Raw genomic sequence first — 25,481 nt, 5'->3', positions numbered from 1 at the left:
AACTACTGAGCCTGCACTCTAGAGCCCGCAAGCCACAACTACTGAGCCCACATGCTGCAACTACTGAAGCCCGCCTACCTAGAGCCCATGCTCCACAACAAGAAAAGCCACCACAATGAGAAACCCGCACACCGCAATGAAGAGTAGCCCCCACTCGCTGCAACTAGAGAAAGCCCACGCGCAGCAACGAAGACCCAACACAGCCAAAAATAAATAAATAAAATAAATAAATTCATTAAAAAAAAAAAATGAAACTACACACTGCCCCCAAACTGACAGACTACTATCATCTCAGAATCTGTTCAAAAAGGATAACTAGTATTTCCAGACGAGTACATCATCCAGATGACACATTATTACAATTTTTTTTTTAACGCTAGAAATGACATGGCTTGAGAAATGACTTGCTGAGAAATCTGTGTTTACATTAGGGAGAGTCGGGGGCGGGAGGTGGAAATCCCTTGCAGAAGCTGAAAAGATGTTAAGTGGTAAATACCAAAATGCCCAACAAGCATGTAAGCAGGCTCTCATCCCAGCAAGAATATGTGCAGCTCAGCGTTTTAAAATTTACTTTTAGCTTTTCCAGCAGTTTGAATTAACCCTTTCTCTACTTCTGTTCCCTTCGTGAGAGTACAGCCCTTAACCTAGAGACTCACAGGGCTGTCGCGGTCCTGTGCTATTCGCCAGCAGTTAATCCCCTCATCCTAACCGCTTCCCCAAAGTAGGCCGCCTCTCCAAATGCCTCCTAGACTTCCTTGCTATCCAGATTCTCGGGGCAAGGCCCGGGCAATGTTAGGAAGTAAGTCCATCTTGCAGGAGCTATGCACAGAATTGGAAAAGACCTACTGGGAGACCAAAGCAATACAAATAAATGCCACTTGAAAGGTACATCCAGACCAGAACTTCTTCAGGAGCATGTGCATCAGAATCACCCCAGAGGGGCTGTTCCAGCAGGTGGCCCCAGTGTCTGTAATTGTAAAAGATCCTCAAGTGACTCTAAAGTGCATCCCCCACTGACAGACACTAATCTAGATGCTCTAAAGAGTCAATTACGTTTTTCTCTTAGTTTAAGACCCTAGCAAGTTAAAATGAAAAACAAAACAGGCAACCCCAAACCGAAAATTCTATGGTTCATCTTAATATCTTGCTGACTATTAAACTTATTGACAGCCTAGGTGAATGACAATCAAATATAAGAAAGGTGACCATTTAATGAATATTTGCATAATACTTTACCATATTTTCTCATACACTAAGGCTCTCATGTGCTTCACACAGCAACCCTGTGAGGTAGCTTGTCATTCTCAAATTAAAGATGAAGAGAATGAGACTCAGAGACATGCGGGAACGACCTGGAAGTGCCCTGATGATGTCAGTATTTCTATTACCGAGTTAGATTCCTTTTTTGCTATTTATAGTGATTTGTGTCTTTGCAGTGTTTCTTCTAAACATAGAGTACATCAGTTGCTGCAGACATTTGCTTCCAAGGGAAAAAAAATCCACGTCAAAATCTCGGTGATCTGAAATCTCACACCATATTGGTCCCATTAAAACCAGGGCCGGCCACCTAAACTCTCAGAGTTCTTCTAAGCTCTTTGGCTCAATAGATGAATCTGAAGAACAAGAACAAAACAAAAGCCAAGAAAATAAAAGAAGGTTAACTGAGCAGTAAAGACTTGTTTCAAGAATATCAATTCTAAAATAAAACCACTCAGCTCTGTGGTTGGGTGAGTGTTATCATAGCAAAGTCAAAAGCTTCCTAAATGAGTGGGTGCTGACTGGTTGGAAAACTAAACAAACAAGTCAGTGCCCAGTCTGTTAAAGATGAAAGCAGACTTAATACATGGTGGTGCCAGCAGGGATGACATATCCAAGTGCAAAAGAGACACCAGGATCTTTGCAACAGTGAAACATGCAGCACAGGCTTCTCTTTTTACCTTGTCTGTCGACATTTCCTTCATCCTGAAAGGCTGCTCTGGCGTAACTCAGAGGCAGATTCAGCCCGACAGCTGGCCCTACCATGCTCAGCCATGACGTGATGTAGTTGACATTCCTGGGAAATAAGTGAAACACAGAAAACTGTTTCCATTGTAGTTGTTTGAGTGGTAGAAAATCAGTTACCAACAATCATAGAAATGAGGCTTTCTTCAAAGACGTGTGCTCAGCACCTGGAATCTCAGCATTTCCAAATGCCAGCCCATTGCTTAACAGCGACTCGAGGGCCAAAGAGGCTGAGGATCCATCCCTCACTAAAGCAGTTGAAGGGAAGGTCAAGGCACTGGGGCTCCTGACTTCCCTCGATGATTCCAAGTTGATGCAATTGACAACATTAGCTAAGGTAGCAGAGTGCAGTTAAGTGCATGGCTTGGAGGCAAAAGTGCCTGGGTTCAAATGCCAGTTCCACCGCTTAACTCGACGTGTGACCTGAGCGGAGTCATTTAGCCCCTCTGTGCTTTAGCTTCCTCCTCTGCAAACTGGGCAAAATAATGGTCCTTAGCTCGGAGGGGTGTTACAGGAATCCAGTGCTTTACTATATCCGAAATACTTAGAACAGTGCCTAGCACACAGTAAAAAAAAAATCAATAAATGTTAGCCATTATTATTATTACAAAGAATATTTCTTTTTTAGCTTAGCTTTTAGAATCACATAAAAAGATTTACACTTTTAAAATAAGAGTGAAAGTCAATGTAGCTTGATGGTGTTTCTTACCTATTGAATTTCTGAGAATTTTTTAACACAGGAGTCATGAATTCATTCGTCTTGCAGGGATGAAGTACAAAAAAGGGTTGTCCAAGTATCGGATGCTCCTGTAAGAATCAGAGTTGGCCCAGGATTGCCGGCTTAAGTTACTTTGAAAAAGTTAAAATCCATAATCTGGTTTACTCCTTTAAGATAAAGGTTTGTTTTAAATTTCAAGTTATAAAATTAAGATACAGATTGATTCCTATTTTGAAATATAATTCATAACCCAAACATGAGAAAAAGTTGGTGAGAAGAAACTATTTATCGATAAAGGACAGGCACTCAATACAAGCTGCAGATACATTTATCAGTTCCCTCTAACTGTTCTTTAGCTAGTGTTTCCTTTGGCCTATAATTATTCTTCAGTTTTAACTCAAGGATATCCATGAAGTCCAGGCGCCTGACCATCTGAACAATGCATTTCATTCATCTCTTTGTCAATGGTAAGGGGACCAAAATCATTCACATATTTTCTTACATAAATTTTGTCAACATATTAATTGTTTCAGGCCTAACTGCATCCAGTGCCAGTGGGCACATGTCCAGTGAGTAGACGGGATAGGGGGTGGGGTGGAAGAGGGGAACGGCTGGCACTATTTAAATTGCACTGCTTCTGTCTGTCTCTCCCTGAGTTTCTCTGTTTATCTATGTCTCTCCTTCTGTCTTCCCCAAGCTTACGGGGCTGTTTCCGTAAGTTCAAAGTCCGTAAGACGGAACTCCACTGCCTTTATGAGAGAGTGACTGGATGTAAGATACAGGTCAGACTGCTGCCAAGTTAGGGATGTGGACATCATTTGGCAAGCACTGGGGAGCCCTAGAAGGTTTCTATATAGTGAGTGATCTATGCATAAATTCTACCAATGCAAAACCAATTATTGTTGATAAATTTATCAATTGCTTACATTGTGCATTAGCCATTATGCCAGAGATTGCAAACCCAAATACTGCTATGATCTGAATGTTTGTGTTCCCACAAATTCATACACTGAAATCCTACTGCCCAGTGTGATGGTATTAGGAGGTAGGGCCTTTGGGAAGAGCTTAGGTCATGAGGGTGGAGCCCTCATGATGAGATTAATGCCTTTATAGAAGAGGCTCCAGAGGGCTAGCTTGCCCCTTTCTGCCATGTGAGGACACAGAGAGAAGTCTGCAACCTGGAAAAGGGCCCTCACGAGAGAGGGCTGGAGACCTAAACCTGGTCTCAGACTTCCAGCCTCCAGAACTGTGAGAAATAACTTTCTGTTGTATATCAACTACCCAATCTGTGGTATTTTGCTATAGCCGCCCAAAGAGACCAAGACAACTACCTATGAAGACCAGGCAGGTGACCCGAGGGAGTGAGGCCAATTAACTACACCAGCAGGTGACGAGGACTGTGGGGACCTGGAGAGCCCAGCCGAGGCTGTTTTTGCCACTCTGCTTCAGCCAGCTGTGCCATGTGGGGTGCAGGCTTGGTGTGCCAGGTCTCCCCATTTGTCAAAATAACCTAGAAATCCAGATTTTTATGCAAAACCCCCTAAATTTAAAAATGGGCACAACTTTTTAAAAACATGGTGCGGGCCAAATAAAACAAGCCTGTAGGCTGGATCTCAACTAGGGGCTGACTAGCTTCTCCTGGCTTCTCCTCTTCTCAGACAGTCCAAGGAGAAGCTGAACTCAGAGCTGTCCATGGGAAGAATTATATCCTGCTGCCTCCACTGTCCAACCCTAAAACATTCATGGCTGTGCACAAGTGAACACACCCAACCATAAGAAATGGGAGGAATAGTTCCATTTGTATGGGTGACATCGGGCGTGGAGATGCATGTGTTTGTGAGCGCGCGTGTGTGCGTGTGGCGAGGGCTGAGCTATCTGCTGGGAGTAGGATGGAGTATGTCTCCCTGAGTGCCACCTCCAGAAGTCTCTGCCCAGGGTCCTGATTCTCACACGGAGCTTGAGCTCCCATCTCCTGCTCTCTCCCTACCCCTCATTTCTGTCCCTAACCAGATGCTGGGGTCACAGCCCCAGATGTGTTATGCTTATCGCAAGTCCTCCTGTCCAAGTTGATTCTGGCTCCCCTTACCTGCCTTAAACTAATATTTATTAATTCATCACATATCTAGTGATCATCTCTTATGTGTCTTCCAGGAATAGTTCTGGATCTAGTTACAGAGATCACTATCTCTAAGATAAACCAAGTCCCTGATCCCATGGAACTTACATTCCAGTGCAGGAGATAGCCAATAAACACATAGAACAAATAAGTAAACAGGATAATCTAGATAATAGTAAGTGCTATGAATAAAACAAAACAGGCTAATGTGATTTTGGAGGGACTGTGGTAATAATTTAGATTTGGTGAAAGGGAAGGCCTTACTGAAGAGGTGATCTTTAAACAGAGATCAGAATGGCAAGAAAAACCCAACTGTGCAGAGAAACTTGATGGGTACAGAAGACCATAAAGGGAAATGAGTATGGGAAATGTACACAGGAAATGCGAAAGAATTTTAGAATCATCCTGGACTAAAATAATTATTGTTTATAGAGCTGAGATTTAAAAGGTTAAATTTAGTCTAAATTCTTTTTGGATTACTTGTGTAGTAAACATTGGAAGGAATGAAGAGCAGTAACCAAATCTGTGAAGACATGTTACCTTCTTTAATAAAATGAAACCTAGACCTCCAAGGACGGCATTACATGGAACACTCATAAAGGGGAGAGTCAGCTCAGCCATGCCTCCACTCCTCCAGGACTCACCCTTCCCTTGGCAGCCCTTGTTTCCCATGGCCATTCTCATGCTCATGGGGAAACTCCTCCAACTTTAAACACTTGAGCCCAAGTTTCCTGTAGCTGAGGTGGAATGGACTAGTCAAACAAGACTCTACTGAAAGCCTGGGAATACTGAAAGGGTAACAGAACACTAAGCAACAGGGCTCTAAAAGATCCAGAGTGTTACAATACTGGGGCTCCCAGGCCCATTTGAGTCATGGGGGACACTGGAAGAGATCTTGGCTGGGCTTTCGCTTTCTGGCCTGCATGGTGGATGGAAGCACTCACAACAACTATGCAAGAGTGTCCTCCAAGAATCTTAACCCCTAATAATTCAGTCTCCTTGAGGAGATGGTAACTCTCATGAGGAATGGCTTCATCATATAGACAAGACCTTGCCTCTTCCTTACAGGTCTGTGGCCTAACATTTACAAGACCTCACAAGAATAACCACATCAGAGTATAACATACATCTGAGAGTTACAGACACACTTAAAGTTCAGGGGTCCATTTTCTAAGCAGATGTCGGCCCATGTCACATTGTAGCTCTGCTTATTTGATGCTCCTTAGTAAAGACTTGGACTTCATGTCTACAAGTCATCTTTTGCTCACTCCATATAGCAAGTAGATAAGAGCAGGCTTGGGATCTGTAGTTAAGACTTAAGTTCTGCTCCACTACTTAGTAGCTGTGAGCTTTGAGGCAAACCACTTAATCATTTCACGTCTCTGTTTCCTCATCTGGTAACTGGGACTAATGATAGTATCTACCTCATAGATTGACTGTGATACTTCAATGAAAAAATGCCAGAAAACTGTTCAAAATAGTGCCTGACATATATAATAAGCACTTAGTTGGCTATTATTATTAAACCCATTAGTTATTTAACAGACAAGGATAATAGCACCCAGACATCCAGAATATGGTCTTATAATACCCTATAACAAAGTCCAATTTCAATATGTAAAAACAAAAAACTCCTATAGAGTTATGCAGCACAGGAAAAATATCACTGACCAGCGTCTAAATGTTTACGAACATTTGACAACTGATTATAACCAAGGGCAAGAAAACTCTAAATTAGTAAAAAGTCTATATACAATATATATGGCAATTAGAATTATCAATATATTGGTATTCAGGACAAATTAATGGAAAATAATTTAAAGAATTTAAATTAAAATACAAATTCAGGCACTTCAAAAACCCTTCAGTAATCTACAGCATTTTAATATTCATTTTTCCTCAAACAAAATAAAAAGTTATATTAGCATTTAAGGTTATATTCTAATAAAATGCAAGGTAATGCTTATGTGAAACACTTTTTTAAATAATAGGGACTTTCATGCCTTAGAAGAGCTTTTAGATCAGCTTGGACAGTTCTTTAATACAGGTTTGGCAACATTAAAAAAAATTCTTTGTCTTTTATTATGTTAAGAACTTATATTTATATAATTAGAATATATTTAAATCAACGACTGCCTTTAAAAACAAATGTTTAAATTGTATTTTTTTTTTCCAAATTTATTTATTTATTTATTTATGGCTGTGTTAGCTCTTCGTTTCTGTGCAAGGGCTTTCTCTAGTTGTGGCAAGTGGGGGCCACTCTTCATCGCGGTGCGCGGGCCTCTCACTATCGCGGCCTCTCTTGTTGCGGAGCACAGGCTCCAGACGCGCAGGCTCAGTAGTTGTGGCTCACGGGCCTAGTTGCTCCGCGGCATGTGGGATCCTCCCAGACCAGGGCTCGAACCCGTGTCCCCTGCATTAGCAGGCAGATTCTCAACCACTGCACCACCAGGGAAGCCCTAAATTGTATTTTAAACATAAAAATTATATTGTTTTGGTAAGATGCTTCGGTTTAAAAAAGCCAAGCTATGAGATGTTGATCTCCTTATAATAGGAATTATAATAAGGGACATTTGTGTAATCTCTTGAGAAAAGTTTTATAAATAAATAACAATAGGAGTAGACTTCTAGTTATAGCAGAATGATATAGAGGTCAACAAATTTCCTTGAAAAACAAGTATAAAACTGAACAAAATTGTCAAAAAAAACCCACTTCTGGGATGTGGAAATCAACCAAAGGCAAATAAAAAATTTGATACGTGTTTAACTCATGAAAAGTTGCTAGAACCTCAAGTCAGACACAGAGAGAGTCTTCAGCCTTCTTGCCTAGAAATACTCTCATACTCTGCCCCACCTCCACCTGGCTCCTCAACAGGGAAGTTTTACGGGAGTGGAGCTGGCCACGAGAATCAGTAGCTGTGCTGCTAGCAGGGCTGACTTGATTTCCAACAGTCAAAGAAAACTACTGCCCGGTGGCATTAGCAACAAAATCTAATAGGGAGATCTTGGAGGTGAGACAGTTGTAGAAGGGCTAGGTAAGTTCTCCAGGCATCCTGGGCTGATGGGAACTAAGCACATGTTCAGGGGAGGTACAAGAAGGCCTGATGAAAAGTAAAAGCTGATGACAACTTGAACATTAACTGAAATTTGGATGTGTTCCCAACCCACACACACATCCATGAACAAATGAGGAAAGGCTTATAGGCCTGAGGTATATAAGCACAACCTCTGTCCAATCATTGGCTAACCAGCAAGGTATGCAGATAGAGCTGGTGACCCTGTGGAAGTCAGGCAAAAACATGAAAATAAGAATGAAAGACAAAATAGAGACATGAATGGCCACACAGAGTAGGCAAATTCTGCAGGTAAAACCTAGGAAAGCTACTAAAACAAACAAACAAAAACAACAGCAACAATAACAAAGAGACAATCCTCAGGGAAAAATATAGGAATCCAGAATTGCTACAATATATTATCTAAATTGTCTCATTTTCAATGGAATTTATGAGACAGGCAAAGAAACAGAAAAGATACATACAAAGGGAAAAAAATCTATTAATAAAAACTGACTCTGAGTGGGCCTGGTTATCAGATTTACATAGAATTCAAAGCAGCTATTATAAATATGTTTGAAGAATTAAAGAAAACTATATTTAAAGAGTTAAAAGGGGAAAATTATGATAATGACTCTGCAAATAGGTAATCTCAATCAAAGAACACAAACTATAAAAAGAACCAAATAAAAATTTGGAGTTGGAAAGTACAATACAGAAATAAAAAATTCACTAGATGGGTTCAACAGTAGATATGAGATGGCAATAAAAAGAATTACTGATTTTGAAGATATGTTAATAGAAATTATTCAATCTGAAGGGAAAAAAAAAAATGAAGAAAAAAGAACAAAGCCTCAGAGACCTGTGGGACAATACCAAGCATACCAGCATACCCATAGTAGGAGTCTGAGAACGAAAGGAGAGAGAAAGGGGCAGGCAAAATGTTTGAAGAAATACTGGCTGAAAAGTTCTAAACTTTGATGAAAAACATTTAAGCTACAGATACAAGCAGCTCAACAAACCCTAAGTAGAAACACAAAAATCCACACCTACACACATCATAGTCAAATGTCCAAAAGCCAAAGACAGGAGAAAATCTTAAAAGTAGCAAGAGAGCAAGAACTCATCACATAAAGAGGAATAAGAATACAATAATGGCTGGCTTCTCATAGCAGCAGAAAGACATATTCAAGTCCTGGGGAAAAAAACCCCTAGAACTATCAATCAAGAATTCTATATCCAGCAAAATTGTCCTTCAGAAATGAAGATAGTGTAAATACATTCTCAAGGAACAGACTGAGAGAATTCCTTGCTAGTTGACTGGCCTATAAGATATCCTAAAGGAAGTCCTTCAGGCAATAATACCAGAGGGTATTATTGAGATACCAGAGGGTAACTCAAATCCACAGGAAAAAATAAAAAGCATCATAAATGGTAAACATAAAAAAATGAGTTAAGTATATTTTCTTCTCTTAATTACTTTAATAGACATAGGATTATGTAAGCAAAAATTATAATAATGTAGTGTTGGGTTTATAACATACATAAATGTAATATACATGACAATAATAGCACAAAGGAAGGGAGGGAATAAAACTATATGGAACAAAGTTACTGTATTTTAGCCAAATTAAGTCAGTACTAACTTGTCTTCCTGCCATTAGAATGTTAGTAAAGGTATTGTTTTTGAGAGCATTTAGAACTCAAAACGTCCTTCTTGTTGTTAAATAAATCCTTTAAGTATGTTATTAATCAAAGTTAGCCTTGTGACTTGAGCCAATACTATTTTTTTCAGTCACATTCAATGAGCTTATCCTGTAAGCCAAGCAATTTGTATTCAGACAAAGTAAGGTAGAGAATTTACAAATAATTTGAGGCATTTGATCAGTGTAGACAATCTGGATAATATTCTTCAAAAGCCTTTTTTCTGCAATGGAGATTTTTTAAGGTTTACACTATCAGGAAGGATTATCTGCATTTTCTACTTTCTCCTTCAGACAGCCAGAATCAGAGATAAAAGCATCTTTACTTGGTTTAGGAATTATGTGTTGGAGTTAAAAAAATCTAAAATCCTACACCTTATTTGTTTAACATACCATTTTCAGAAATGGAAGAACATCAAAACTGTCAGGATCTCTTTAGTGACATTTCTTAGATCAATTCAGAAGGTAAATTTGTGTGAAAGTGCTACCATCTGCTGTCAGTACTAATGAACTGATGCAAATCTGCGCTGGGAAAAATGTCAGTGTGTAAATGCAGGCAGCCAATGAACTGTGTTAGGCTTACAACTCAATAAACACTTCTACTGGAACAAAGTTCTGCTAAATGGTTTTCCGTGAAAGTAGAAATGATGGGTCAGATTTCTATCTCTGTAACTCCAGAGGAGTTATAGTGGCACATTCTCTTATGAAATTTAATTTAGCAATGGTTAAATGTCTCATAAAATAAGTCTGACATGAATACTGTGAATTGGTTTCAGAACTATTAGATATGACTATCATAAGGAAATGATAATACTGCACCTTCATTCTTACATCTAATAAATATGATGAGTTACTTGGTTCATTTCTTAATTTTCTTGGCTCTCCAGGACGGCACAAATATAATTTCACGTGCTAAGCTTTCATCCAGTTTCACATTCCAGACTGATCAAATTTGCCTTCCACTCGGGGCACATTCCTTAGAAATGGAGAAGGGTATCTCCCTCATCCTGCCTCCTCAGGCTAGGAAAGGAAAATGGCCACTGAGCACCTACAGTATCAGGCACTGTACTAAGAGCTTTGCAGGGGTCCCCTTTCCCAATAACTCTTTGAGATAGGCTTTATTATTGCCACTTTGGAGAACAAGTTCCAAGGGATTATGCCTTACAGTCATCCAAGTGAGCATCCAAAGTGCATGCTCATACACCGTACCTCCTCATCCCACTGACCAGAGCTCATGTCAAGGATCGTCCCTGGTTTTAATCCTCTCCAGGCCACTTCTTTAAAAATCTATTTTTTCAAATTTCAAATTAATGTATTTTCATAAAAATTATAAGAGCAATACATGGAGAGTTCAGAAAATACAGAAAAGAACAATGAATAAAAACAGAATTATCTAAAACTGCCCAACTCAGATTTATTCCGTTTGGTGAATTCCCGTTCAGATCTTTTATACACATGTTTATAGTTTTCTGTTGCTTTTTATTCACTGAACAGATATTTATCGAGTGCCTACTATGTGCCAGTCCCATCATATGTGTCTTTTGTCAATCAGTTGTCTTCTGTTTTACTAATTTCTGCACTTATTTTTATTATTTCCTTTCATATAATTTGTTTGGTTTTCTTATTCATTTATATTAGTTCTTTAGTATCTTTTGAGGATATTGATTCTTCTCATTCATTCAACCACCATTGTGAGCCATGCACTGGGTCAAATGTTAGTAATACAATGGTACATAAACAGATTACCCTTGCTCTCATGAAAGTTGCTGAAACAGTCAAAACATTTTTTATTTCCAGATTATTTGTCATTAAATTATTTTCATGATGATTTAGATATGAAATGTATTATTAAATAATTAAATCAATAATTTTTCTCCTTCGTTATTTCTTTTATCATTTTTATGTTTAAAAAATCCTCTTCATAAGTCAGAAAGAGAAAAACAAATATATATTAACACATATATGTGGAATCTAGAAAAATGGTACAGATGAACCTATCTGCAGGGCAGGAATAGAAATGCAGACATAGAGAATGGATGTGTGGATACAGGGTTGGAAGGGGAGGGTGGGCTGAATTGGGAGATTAGGTTTGACATAAATATACTACCATGTGTAAAATAGATAGGTAGTGGGAACCTGCTATATAGCACAGGGAGCTCAGCTCGGTGCTCTGTGATGACCTAGATGGGTGGGATGGCGGGGGAGGGAGGTCCAAGAAGGAGGGGATAAATGTATACATATAGCTGATTCACTTCACTGTACAGCAGAAACTAACACAACATTGTAAAAGCAACTATACTCCAATAAAAAAAAAATCCTCTTCAGAATTAGAAAACCAGATATTTACCTATATTTATGTACAGTTTATCATGACACTTCTTGCTGTTCCCCGAACACAATGCTTTTTCTTACCTCCAGACATTTGAACGTGCAGTTCTCTCTGCCGGGAACACCCTCCCGCCCCACCTACTAATGTCCTTTTCATCCCTACAGATCTCAGCTTTCTTTTACCCCAACCGTGTATCAGGTGCCCTCCCTCTGTGTTCCCACTGCACCCATGCTGAAGCCTACTGCTTAATTCCACACTGTTCTGTATAGGAGATTGACTGTTTACAGGAGTCCTCCTCTACTATAATTTCTTGAGGGCAGAAGAAATATTCTGATTACTATTTTAATCTCAGCATCCAGGACAGTGCCTTTCATCTAGTAGGCACTCGACAATAATTTGTGGAATTACTGCATAGAAAAAGACATCCTACTATGCCAAAGTAAATTATTACTGGCACATGCAGCCTGTTCCATAAAGGGGAATATTTGTGCAGGAATCACCAATGGCCTCCATGAAAGAGACCAAAACATTCTCTCTCCTTGGCACAAAACCAGGGGCAGCACCTCCTGTACATTTATAAGAGTCCCCAGATAAGAAATTCAATATCTGTTTTCTGAAATATTTCCTCCAAAGTGTACCTAAGAACAAAGGAGAGTTTGAGGGTATGGTTAGGAATAACTCTCTACATAAAAAACTTATGTCAACTATACAATATATTCTAAAATCTACTGGTTTCTACATAAAAATAATATCCTTCATTATCATTTTAAAAAACTGATGCAAGATGCATATTTTAGTTCTGTGAATTAGCCTTCCCTCTGCCATGCCACCATATTCCCCTAAGGTTTGTTACTCAGACTTAGAAGCAGATCAAATACTACTAAAATGTGTAATAAGCTCACGCCTTTCTACTTAACTCACTCCTTTATTACTTCATGCAATTTTTGCTCCTGCATTCAATAAACAGCACTGAATACCTAATGTGGGTAAGACTCTATGCTAAACATTCGTCCATCTAGCCATCCACCTCCCCACTCATTTATTCAACGAATATTTATGGAGCCTGTTCTATGTACCAGGCACTGTTCTAGGCACTGGAAATATAAGTACACTCAAGACAGAAGCAAAATCTGCTCTCACAGAGGTTACTTTTAGTTTGAAGTACTACAAAGATATAAAACAACATCCTATTATCTCAACTCCTGAGGTTTACAGTCAGTTACATGCCCAGGACTGAAAGTCCCAGATCACACCACAAGGGCAGAGAGTTCCAAAGGTAAAGTAAGTTTGTCACTACTCACTTCCCTTCCCTTAGGATTTCTAAAGAGAATGGAAAAGCAGATCCCCAGGGAGAATAGCAGTGTCACCTGGTCTAATGATAGGAGATGAATAATAGGACTTGTGACCAGTAACAAGAAAAGCTGGCAAGAGAGACGCCCTCGGTGGGAGGGATTTTTTTTTTTTTTTCATCATTTGGAAAGAAGGCATGGGGAGGCTTCACACTCCACAGAAAACTGTGTAGGTGATCACAGTGGCACTAGCATAGAATGAGATGCTCCCCACTGTAGGATGGAGGGTTTCCTAAGGAAGACATATAAGTACCTGAGGCCATAGAGGAGCTCACCAGTAAACTAAAGGAAAACCACGATGCAGAGGTGGCCAAGCCTGAGACCCCACACATGGAAAGAAGGCTTGTTCCCTGGAATGATACTCATGGTATCCAGGTATCATGATATCCTGATGCCTGGAACTCAACTACTATTTTCACCCAGCAGAGCTAATGCTTATTGTAGTTGTGTGATTCCTATAATGCTATGTTGAGTGCTCTGCAATGGGAAACACCAAACTGAACACATGAGCTGAGAGCGACCTTGAGTCAAATGAAATAGGTCATCTCCTCTCCTCATTTCTCCCCATGCTCCTGTTAGGACAGCTGCAATGCAAGGATTACAGAAATTACTATAATACACAACATTTAAAAGGCACAAACCCAGGAATAAAGGAACTCAGAGGAAGAAAAGGTCAGTTTTGTCTGGGAGGAGGAGCGAGTAGCAAAGATTTCCTGAAGATGTGGTATTTAACCTGGTCCAGACCCTAAAGGATGGGCAGGACTTGGAGCAGGGCAAGAGTGTGGCAGTAGAATTGAAGACAGAAAGAGGCTACTCGAAGTTTAATGGGAAGGGAGTTCAGTGAGAGGCACAGAGACTTCCATCTTTTGAGTAAGACTAACAAGTTTGGTAAACTGAAGAAGAACAAAATGCGTTTTTTTTTTGTTTGTTTGTTTGTTTTGTTTTTTTGGTGTGTTGTTAAATGATTGAGGCAATCCCTGTAAGTTCCAAAGTATTTACTGGAAATAATCAACACCTACACAAGACAAAGAAGGTTTGAAGTTCGAGCAATCCTCGCTTATAGTTTTGAAAAAAAGATAGGGAAAAAGGGGGGAAAGAAGAATACCCTGGTACACATTTTTACCCCTAATAAGTGCATGAGGATATAGTTAGAAAGACAGTGAGAAAATATTTAAGAAAAAAAATATGTGGAAAGAAATGAAAGTCATGCCCAAGTACCCAAGAAAGGTCCCCAAGCTATGTTTTGCTCTAGCTGTACCTGTTGACATTTTGTGGCCAGTTAATTGGGGATAAAATTCTAGTGGTGTTTGGAAAGGTGGATTTGAAAAAAAATAGACAGTTCTTCAAATTCATATGTTGCACAGAAGCCACTAGGCTTCCTAGAATTTTTATTAAAAATTACAGACACCAGAGCAATAGTCCTCAGATACGACCTCTTCTGCTAACAAAAACTTTCTTTTCATGGCTCCAGAGGGACTCCAGAAATTAATTCTCCCACCCCTGCATAAATCTACAAAGGGCTCCCTCCTTGGGCTGCTGACAGTCCCAACTGCAACTCCTGGATCAGAGAGCAGAGTTTTAATATATTTATAGAGTCTATATGGGTTGTTGCTTTAAGCAACACCATTAATATGCCAGAACTCTGCATTCTCAAACTTATTCACTTATCAATTTGTTGTACATAATTTAATCTTTCTGTATTTTGATATGCAAAATGGAAATAGCACTGCTGATACTTCACAGGGTGAAAGGAGATAACCAACAAGACGATTATAAAGCTTGCTGGGGGAAAAAAGAGCTTATGTAAATGCCTATTAATTAAACAGGAACGACTGCACAACTAGGTCAGGCATGATGATAAGATGGAACAACCCACCCCAGCCATCAGCATCAAGAGGAAGAAATGAGCATTTAATGCTAATAGCACTTGTTGGTTGCATTTTATAAAGAATATTAAATTGTAATATTCTGTAACATAACATGGAATAGCATATTTCAGACCATCCTCAAAGAATTCTTTGATAGAACATAAACTTATTAGAGACAACAGCCAAAAACAAAAACAAAAACACAAGCCAATTACTAATGAAGAACTTGCAAAAAGCTAATCAAAGCTCTCATCCAGAGAAAATGAGAAAATCTGAGCTCAGAATGATTTTGTATATTGATGAGATTTTATACAGCACCACAGAAAGAAAAATAAAGCAGCTTTAAAGGAAGACAAAAAGGACTTCAAGTCTCTGTTAAAAAGCCTTGTTATGGTCCATATCAATGTTTTTATTAAAATGTTCTGTTCGGGTGGAAACATCCATTTTTAAAAAATACCTGATGGGTGGTGTTGGCAGTAGAGGACACACTCGGTTTCCTGTCTCTCTGGTCAAATCCCTGAGTTGTGGGAGGGTCACACAAAAGAACCTTAATTCAGCCTCCACCCATTTTGTACAAATCTGCTCAGAGAGGTGGCTTATCCACCTCTCTGGCACTCAGAAATTATGGAGTCAAGCCTCATGTCCAGATTCAAGAATAGAACTTAGTCTTTCTCTACCAACACCAAGCCTACTGAGACTAAATGCGGCACTTGAGCATGAAACAACTTGCAGGCATTACATTTATTCTATTTTTGTCTTAAAGGAAAACAATAGGGAGCTTGTGCTTTCCAAGCATTAATTCTTCTTTTTTTTCCCCTTCCACTATGTTACATAATGGTGACAATTTTTGGCTAAGTTTATTTCTGGGATACTCACTAAAATAGTGACACCACTTTAGATTATGTTGGGGTATAATAAAGTGGTGAATCACAATCAGAAAAGTCAAGGATTTTCAAGAACAAACTCACAAAACAGCCTAATTTATTGATAACCAGATACTAATGTCTAGCAACTATCACATAGGAAGATGTTTTATGAGCAACACAAAATAAAATAGCAGTCTGTTAGTACAATTACTCTTTAGGATGATGCCAAATAGAATTTTAAAGTAACAGAAAAACATACAGATTAATCTTTAAGATGATTTTTTAAAATACCACAATGCTTCTCTTTATGTAAATATAATCAATATAAATTTCTAACGAAACACCCCAGTTTACAGCTAACAGGTATTTCCTTCCTGACTCTTACCCAGTTTTGATAATTAAAATATTCTTTTTATTCCCAGAAGCAGATTCCTAGTGATTTAAGTTAAAATCAGTTTTTCTCTTTAGAAGTGCTCTAGAAAGAGACTCTATGAAGAAAATTCCTAAGGATGTGATAAACCCATTATAAAATCTGTTACTCATCTAATAGTGAAAAATGTTAGGTAAAGATTGGACCTGTAAAAATTTAGCTACAATGAGATACTCCCCCAGTTTTTAGACTACTACTCATTTGAAACCAGGTAACAAAAACAACACTACTGGGCTTCCCTGGTGGCGCAGTGGTTGAGAATCTGCCTGCCAATGCAGGGGACACGGGTTCGAGCCCCGGTCTGGGAAGATCCCACATGCCGCGGAGCGACTAGGGCCGTGAGCCACAGTTGCTGAGCCTGCGCGTCTGGAGCCTGTGCTCGGGAACAAGAGAGGCCGCGATAATGAGAGGCCCGCGCACCGCGATGAAGAGTGGCCCCCACTTGCCACAACTAGAGAAAGCCCTCGCACAGAAACGAAGACCCAACACAGCCAAAAATAAATAAATAAATAAATAAATAAATAAATAAAATTTTTAAAAAAAACGCTACTAATAGGCTACAGTATTAAGAAATCATATTCTTCTATATAAAAATATAATCATGGATTTTTTTCAGGCAATAATTATATCCTGGTATTTTGCAAACAAGTGTTAGAAAGAGGAATAAGCTGATACATATGGGCAAGAATGGCAGTTTCTTATATTTAAAGATATTTTATTAAAATATAAGCAACTTAATAATGTCAGGATTAAAAAAATGTACATTCTAATCCTATTTCCTGACCAAACATTTCTCCATAGTAACTTCTGTCAGAATCTTAAAAACTGATTTTTATACTTTGGATCTAGTCCTGTATTTTCTAGACAACAAAGTCTAGGACACAAGAAAGAGTCTAAAGTCGAAAAAGAAAATCAGTAGCAGTAAATACAGAGGCTTTCCACATGAACTCAGGAGTGAACCCTGATTTAAAGGCTGAGCTCTGAGCTCACCATTATTTTATTTTAATTTTTGAATTTTATTTTATTTTATTTTTATACAGCAGGTTCTTATTAGTCATCAATTTTATACACATCAGTGTATATATGTCAATCCCAATCTCCCAGTTCATCACACCACCACCCCCCCCCCACCACTTTTCCCCCTTGGTGTCCATACGTTTCTTCTCTACATCTGTGTCTCTATTTCTGCCCTGCAAACCGGTTCATCTGTACCATTTTTCTAGGTTCCACATACATGCATTAATATACGATATTTGTTTTTCTCTTTCTGACATACTACACTCTGTATGACAGTCTCTAGATTCATCCACGTCTCTACAAATGACCCAATTTCGTTCCTTTTTATGGCTGAGTAATATTCCATTGTATATATGTACCACAACTTCTTTATCCATTTGTCTGTCGATGGGCATTTAGGTTGCTTCCATGACCTGGCTATTGTAAACAGTGCTGCAATGAACATTGGGGTGCATGTGTCTTTTTGAATCATGGTTTTCTCGGAGTATATGCCCAGGAGTGGGATTGCTGGGTCATATGGTAATTCTGTTTTTAGTTTTCTAAGGAACCTCCATACTATTCTCCATAGTGGCTGTATCAATTTACATTCCCACCAACAGTACAACAGGGTTCCCTTTTCTCCACACCCTCTCCAGCATTTGCTGTTTGTAGATTTTCTGATGATGCCCATTCTAACTGGTGTGAGGTGATACCTCATCATAGTTTTGATTTGCATTTCTCTAATAATTAGTGATGTTGAGCAGCTTTTCATGTGCTTCTTAGCCATCTGTATGTCTTCTTTGGAGAAATGTCTATTTAGGTCTTCTGCCCATTTTTGGATTGGGTTGCTTGTTTTTTTAATACTGAGCTGCATGGGCTGTTTATATATTTCGGAGATTAATCCTTTGTCCGTTGATTCATTTACAAATATTTTCTCCCATTCTGAAGGTTGTCTTTTCGTCTTGTTTGTAGTTTCCTTTGCTGTGCAAAAGCTTTTAAGTTTCATTAGGTCCCATTTGTTTATTTTTGGTTTTATTTCCATTACTCTAGTAGGTGGATAAAAAGATCTTGCTGTGATTTACGTCAAAGAGTGTTCTTCCTATATTTTCCGCTAAGACTTTTACAGTGTCCAGTCTTACATTTAGGTCTCTAATCCATTTTGAGTTTATTTTTGTGTGTGCTGTTAGGGAGTGTTCTAATTTCATTCTTTTACATGTAGCTGTCCAGTATTCCCAGCATTTCCATTTTCATTTCTAATTTTATTGAAGAGACTGTCTTTTCTCCATTGTACATCCTTGCCTCCTTTGTCATAGATTAGTTGACCATAGGTGCGTGGGTTTATCTCTGGGCTTTCTATCCTGTTCCATTGATCTATATTTCTGTTTTTGTGCCAGTACCATACTGTCTTGATTACTGTAGCTTTGTAGTATATTCTGAAGTCAGGGAGTCTGATTCCTCCAGCTCTGTTTTTTTCCCTCAAGACTGCTTTGGCTATTCGGGGACTTTTGTGTCTCCATACAAATTTTAAGATATTTTTGTTCTAGTTCTGTAAAAAATGCCATTGGTAATTTGATAGAGATTGCATTGAATCTGTAGATTGCTTTGGGTAGTATAGTCATTTTCACAATATTGATTCTTCCAATTCAAGAACATGGTATATCTCTCCATCTGTTGGTATCATCTTTAATTTCTTTCATCAGTGTCTTATAGTTTTCTGCATACAGGTCTTTCTTCTCCCTAGGTAGGTTTATTTCTAGGTATTTTATTCTTTTTTTTTTTTTTTTTTTTCACACACACTGTATTTTATTTTTACAAGAGATAAATAGACTGACACCAAGCATTGTACATGGATGACCACAACAAAAGCAACAATGATTGCAATTACCAAACATGAAACACACTCATACTATGTCATAACATTGACATTCAGTCCAGTAATCCTCCACTGTAACAGCTCCTTTACTTTGCAGTGAAAATTGATTTGTATATTCTTTGCCTCTGAGTTCTTGTGGGATTTTTTCTTTTTTTAAATTCAACCAGAAAGTCACAAAAATTATACTCATCCTCATCAGTTCACTCAGTCCCATGTAATTAATTTTTTTTTTTTCATCTTGATCTTTTGTTAGCACTTTTATGAGCTCATCAGTTTTTCATTAGAGTTCTGAAAATGCTTATTCATTCAGTTCAGCAGTACAGTCAGGTACCAGAAACCTGTACTTGTCAGAGTCTTTTCCATGAATTTCCTGAAGATGAAACCCTTTTATAGGAACATATTAACAAAAGCATCAGAGTACACCCAGAACTGTCTGTAAATGACAAAAGACTTAAAAATGACCACGGTTAAAGATTTGATGAAAGTTCATAATAATGCAGTTGACAAGAAAATTAGTTATTTCTGAGATATACATTTTAAAGTAATAACTAGGATTATGACTTATAACATTATACCAGAACATATAAGATTTTTAGAAATTTCATGTAATGTCTGAAACATTTATATTAACATATTTCCATACAAATAACCCAATGAAAGTTTAGTATTAGTTGTTTTGTTTGTTTGTTTATACTGCAGGTTCTTATTAGTCATCAATTTTATACACATCAGTGTATACATGTCAATCCCAATCGCCCAATTCAGCACACCACTATCCCCACCCCACCGCAGTTTTCCCCCCTTGGTGTCCATATGTCTGTTCTCTACATCTGTGTCTCAACTTCTGCCCTGCAAACCGGCTCATCTGTACCATTTTTCTAGGTTCCACATACATGCGTTAATATACAATATTTGTTTTTCTCTTTCTGACTTACTTCACTCTGTATGACAGTCTCTAGATTCATCCACGTCTCAACAAATGACTCAATTTCGTTCCTTTTTATGGCTGAGTAATATTCCATTGTATATATGTACCACAACTTCTTTATCCATTCGTCTGTTGATGGGCATTTAGGTTGCTTCCATGACCTGGCTATTGTAAATAGTGCTGCAATGAACATTCGGGTGCGTGTGTCTTTTTGAATTACGGTTTTCTCTGGGTATATGCCCAGTAGTGGGATTGCTGGGTCATATGGTAATTCTATTTTTAGTTTTTTAAGGAACCTCCATATTGTTCTCCATAGTGGCTGTATCAATTTACATTCCCACCAACAGTGCAAGAGGGTTCCCTTTTCTCCACACCCTCTCCAGCATTTGTTGTTTGTAGATTTTCTGATGATGCCCATTCTAATTGGTGTGAGGTGATACCTCATTGTAGTTTTGATTTGCATTTCTCTAATAATTAGTGATGTTGATCATCTTTTCATGTGCTTCTTGGCCGTCTGTATGTCTTCTTTGGAGAAATGTCTATTTAGGTCTTCTGCCCATTTTTGGATTGGCTTGTTTGTTTCTTTAATATTGAGCTGAATGAGCTGTTTATATATTTTGGAGATTAATCCTTTGTCCGTTGATTCGTTTGCAAATATTTTCTCCCATTCTGAGGGTTGTCTTTTCGTCTTGTTTATGGTTTCCTTTGCTGTGCAAAAGCTTTGAAGTTTCATTAGGTCCCATTTGTTTATTTTTGTTTTTATTTCCATTACTCTAGGAGGTGGATCAAAAAAGATCTTGCTGTGATTTATGTCAAAGAGTGTTCTTCCTATGTTTTCCTCTAAGAGTTTTATAGTGTCCAGTCTTACATTTAGGTCTCTAATCCATTTTGAGTTTATTTTTGTGTATGGTGTTAGGGAGTATTCTAATTTCATTCTTTTACATGTAGCTGTCCAGTTTTCCCAGCACCACTTATTGAAGAGACTGTCTTTTCTCCATCGTATATCTTTGCCTCCTTTGTCATAGATTAGTTGACCATAGGTGCGTGGGTTTATCTCTGGGCTTTCTATCTTGTTCCATTGATCTATGTTTCTGTTTTTGTGCCAGTACCATATTGTCTTGATTACTGTAGCTTTGTAGTATAGTCTGAAGTCAGGGAGTCTGATTCCTCCAGCTCCGTTTTTTTCCCTCAAGACTGCTTTGGCTATTCGGGGTCTTTTGTGTCTCCATACAAATTTTAATATGATTTTTTCTAGCTCCGTAAAAAATGCCGTTGGTAATTTGATAGGGATTGCATTGAATCTGTAGATTGCTTTGGGTAGTATAGTCATTTTCACAATGTTGATTCTTCCAATCCAAGAACATGGTATATCTCTCCATCTGTTGGTATCATCTTTAATTTCTTTCATCAGTGTCTTATAGTTTTCTGCATACAGGTCTTTTGTCTCCCTAGGTAGGTTTATTCCTAGGTATTTTATTCTTTTTGTTGCAGTAGTAAATGGGAGTGTTTCCTTAATTTCTCTTTTAGATTTTTCATCATTAGTGTATAGGAATGCAAGAGATTTCTGTGCATTAATTTTGTATTCTGCAACCTTACCAAATTCATTGGTTAGCTCTAGTAGTTTTCTGGTGGCATCTTTAGGATTCTCTATGTATACTATCATGTCATCTGCAAACAGTGACAGTTTTACTTCTTCTTTTCCAATATGTATTCCTTTTATTTCTTTTTCTTCTCTGATTGCCGTGGCTAGGACTTCCAAAACTATGTTGAATAATAGTGGTGAGAGTGGACATCTTTGTCTTGTTCCTGATCTTAGAGAAAATGCTTTCAGTTTTTCACCATTGAGAATGATGTTTGCTGTGGGTTTTTCGTATATGACCTTTATTATGTTGAGGTAGGTTTCCCTCTCTGCCCACGTTATGTAGAGTTTTTATCATAAATGGGTGTTGAATTTTGTCAGAAGCTTTTTCTGCATCTATTGAGATGATCATATGGTTTTTATTCTTCAGTTTGTTAATATGGTGTATCACATTGATTGATTTGCGTATATTGAAGAATCCTTGCATTCTGGAGATAAACCCCACTTGATCACGGTGTATGATCCTTTTAATGTGCTGTTGGATTCTGTTTGCTAGTACTTTGTTGAGGACTTTTGTATCTATGTTCTTCAGTGATATTGGCCTGTAATTTTCTTTTTTTGCAGTATCTTTGTCTGGTTTTGGTATCAGGGTGATGGTGGCCTCATAGAATGAGTTTGGGAGTGTTCCTTCCTCTGCAATTTTTTGGAAGAGTTTGAGAAGGATGGGTGTTAGCTCTTCTCTAAGTCCTGGGCTTTTGTTTGTTGGAAGATTTTTAATCACAGTTTCAATTTCATTTCTTGTGATTGGTCTGTTCATATTTTCGATTTCTTCCTGGTTCAGTCATGGAAAGTTATACCTTTTTAAGAATTTGTCCATTTCTTCCAGGTTGTCCACTTTATTGGCATAGAGTTGCTTGTAAGTAGTCTCTTAGGATGCTTTGTATTTCTGTGGTGTTTGTTGTAACTTCTCCTTTTTCATTTCTCATTTTATTGATTTGAGTCCTCTCCCTCTTTTTCTTGATGAGTCTGGCTAATGGTTTATCAATTTTGTTTATCTTCTCAAAGAACCAGCTTTTCATTTTATTGATCTTTGCTATTGTTTTCCTTGTTTCTATTTCATTTATTTCTGCTCTGATCTTTATGATTTCTTTCCTTTTACTAACTTTGGGTTTTGTTTGTTCTTCTTTCTCTATTTCCCTTAGGTGTAAGGTTATTAGATTGTTTATTTGAGATTTTTCTTGTTTCTTGAGGTAGGCTTGTATTGCTGTAAACTTCCCTCTTAGAACTGCTTTTGCTGCATCCCATAGGTTTTGGATCATCGTGTTTTCATTGTCATTTGTCTCTAGGTATTTTTTGATTTCCTCTTTGATTTCTTCAGTGATCTCTTGGTTATTTAGTTACGTATTGTTTAGCCTCCATGTGTTTTTGTTTTTTACGTTTTTTTCCCTGTAATTGATTTCTAATCTCATAGCATGTGGTCAGAAAAGATGCTTGACATGATTTCAATTTTCTTAAATTTACTGAGGCTTGATTTGTGACCCAAGATGTGATCTATCCTGGAGAATGTTCCATGTGCACTTGAGAAGAAAGTGTAATCTGCTGTTTTTGGATGGAATGTCCTATAAATATCAATTAAGTCTACCTGGTGTATTGTGTCATTTAAACTTTGTGTTTCCTTATTAATTTTCTGTTTGGATGATCTGTCCATTGATGTAAGTGAGGTGTTAAAGTCCCCCACTATTATTGTGTCACTGTCAATTTCATCTTTTATAGCTGTTAGCAGTTGCCTTATGTATTGAGGTGCTCCTATGTTGGGTGCATATATATTTATAATTGTTTCATCTTCTTCTTGGATTGATCCCTTGATCATTATGTAGTGCCCTTCCTTGTTTCTTGTAACATTCTTTATTTTAAAGTCTATTTTATCTGATATGAGTATTGCTACTCCAGCTTTCTTTTGATTTCCATTTGCATGGACTATCTTTTTCCATCCCCTCACTTTCAGTCTGTATGTGTCCCTAGATCTGAAGTGGGTCTCTTGTAGACAGCATATACATGGGTCTTGTTTTTGTATCCATTCAGCAAGCCTGTGTCTTTTGGTTGGAGCATTTAATCCATTCGCGTTTAAGGTAATTATCGATATGTATGTTCTTATTACCATTTTCATAATTGTTATGGGTTTGTTTTTGTAGGTCCTTTCCTTCTCTTGTGTTTCCCACTTAGAGAAGTTCCTTTAGCATTTGTTGTAGAGCTGGTTTGGTGGTGCTGAATTCTCTTAGCTTTTGCTTGTCTGTAAAGCTTTTGATTTCTCCATCGAATCTGAATGAGATCTTTGCCGGGTAGAATAATCTTGGTTGTAGGTTCTTCCCTTTCATCACTTTAAATATATCATGCCACTCCCTTCTGGCTTGTAGAGTTTCTGCTGAGAAATCAGCTTTTAAGCTTATGGGAGTTCCCTTGTATGTTATTTGTTGTTTTTCCCTTGTTGCTTTCAATAATTTTTCTTTGTTTTTAATTTTTGTCAATTTGATTACTATGTGTCTCAGCATGTTTCTCCTTGGGTTTATCCTGCCTGGGACTCTCTGCGCTTCCTGGACTTGGGTGGCTATTTCCTTTCCCATGTTGGGGAAGTTTTCAACTATAATCTCTTCAAATATTTTCTTCGGTCGTTTCTCTCTCTCTTCTCCTTCTGGGACCCCTATAATGAGAATGTTGTTGCGTTTAATGTTGTCCCAGAGGTCTCTTAGGCTGTCTTCGTTTCTTTTCATTCTTTTTTCTTTATTCTGTTCCATGGCAGTGAATTCCACCATTCTGTCTTCCAGGTCACTTATCCGTTCTTCTGCCTCAGTTATTCTGCTATTGATTCCTTCTAGTGTATTTTTCATTTCAGTTATTGTATTGTTCATCTCTGTTTGTTTGTTCTTTAATTCTTCTAGGTGTTTGTTCTTTAATTCTTCTAGGTCTTTGTTAAACATTTCTTGCATCTTCTCGATCTTTGCCTCCATTCTTTTTCTGAGGTCCTGTATCATCTTCACTATCATTATTCTGAATTCTTTTTCTGGAAGGTTGCCTATTTCCACTTCATTTAGTTGTCTTTCTGTGATTTCATCTTGTTCCTTCATCTGGTACATAGCCCTCTGCCTTTTCATCTTGTCTATCTTTCTGTGAATGTGGCTTTTTCCCACAGGCTTCAGGATTGTAGTTCTTCTTGCTTCTGCTGTCTGCCCTCTGGTGAATGAGGCTATCTGAGCTCACCATTATTTTCTCCCCATCGCCCTTCAGATCAGCAAAGTCAATAAATCTCATGATTGCTTCAGACTAGGTCACCCTTGAGTTCTTTTTTTCCTTCCTCTTAAAGGTTGATTTCTTCCCAATTTTATTGATATCTACCTACCCACCTATCTATCTTTCATAGTTATGTACACAGTGAATATATAATTTTATGATTCAATTTTCCTTTTACCTCAACATTATTTCATATATGCTTTCCTATATTTTGCATAACCCTCATAATTTTCTTTTTAGCTACATAACATTTCATCTGGCTAATATATTATAATAGATATTCCACTGTGAGACATTTAGATTATTTTCCAGGTTTATATTGTTATAAATTGTGTGTGTGTGTGTGTATAATAAAGTTTCAGGAATGAGTAAAAACAGTGGGGATAT

The 25,481-nt window shown here is 38.0% G+C and overlaps 1 protein-coding gene across 4 annotated transcripts in view; it reads right to left on the bottom strand.

The window, feature by feature from the left end:
- Positions 1 to 1,193: 1,193 nt before the first annotated feature.
- The window catches only part of ATG10 (autophagy related 10), a 229,622-nt gene continuing 205,334 nt past the window's right edge, over positions 1,194 to 25,481 (bottom strand). For 2 of the 4 annotated variants that reach the window (XM_061189412.1, XM_061189411.1), the window contains exons 6-8: positions 2,711 to 2,808; positions 1,938 to 2,053; positions 1,194 to 1,613 (exon numbers count right to left, since the gene is read on the bottom strand). In XM_061189412.1, the coding sequence (XP_061045395.1) occupies positions 1,576 to 1,613; positions 1,938 to 2,053; positions 2,711 to 2,808 (252 nt within the window). In that variant the 3' untranslated portion in view covers positions 1,194 to 1,575. Of the gene's footprint in view, positions 1,614 to 1,937; positions 2,558 to 2,710; positions 2,809 to 25,481 lie in introns of those variants that run through there. The other 2 variants (XR_009700818.1, XM_061189413.1) reach the window with 2 other exon arrangements.

Source organism: Eubalaena glacialis, chromosome 4 (genome assembly GCF_028564815.1).
Source record: "Eubalaena glacialis isolate mEubGla1 chromosome 4, mEubGla1.1.hap2.+ XY, whole genome shotgun sequence".
Lineage (NCBI taxonomy): Eukaryota > Metazoa > Chordata > Mammalia > Artiodactyla > Balaenidae > Eubalaena > Eubalaena glacialis.
The sequence above is the reverse complement of the archived record's forward strand: the minus strand, read 5'-3'. Positions and strand labels throughout refer to the sequence as shown.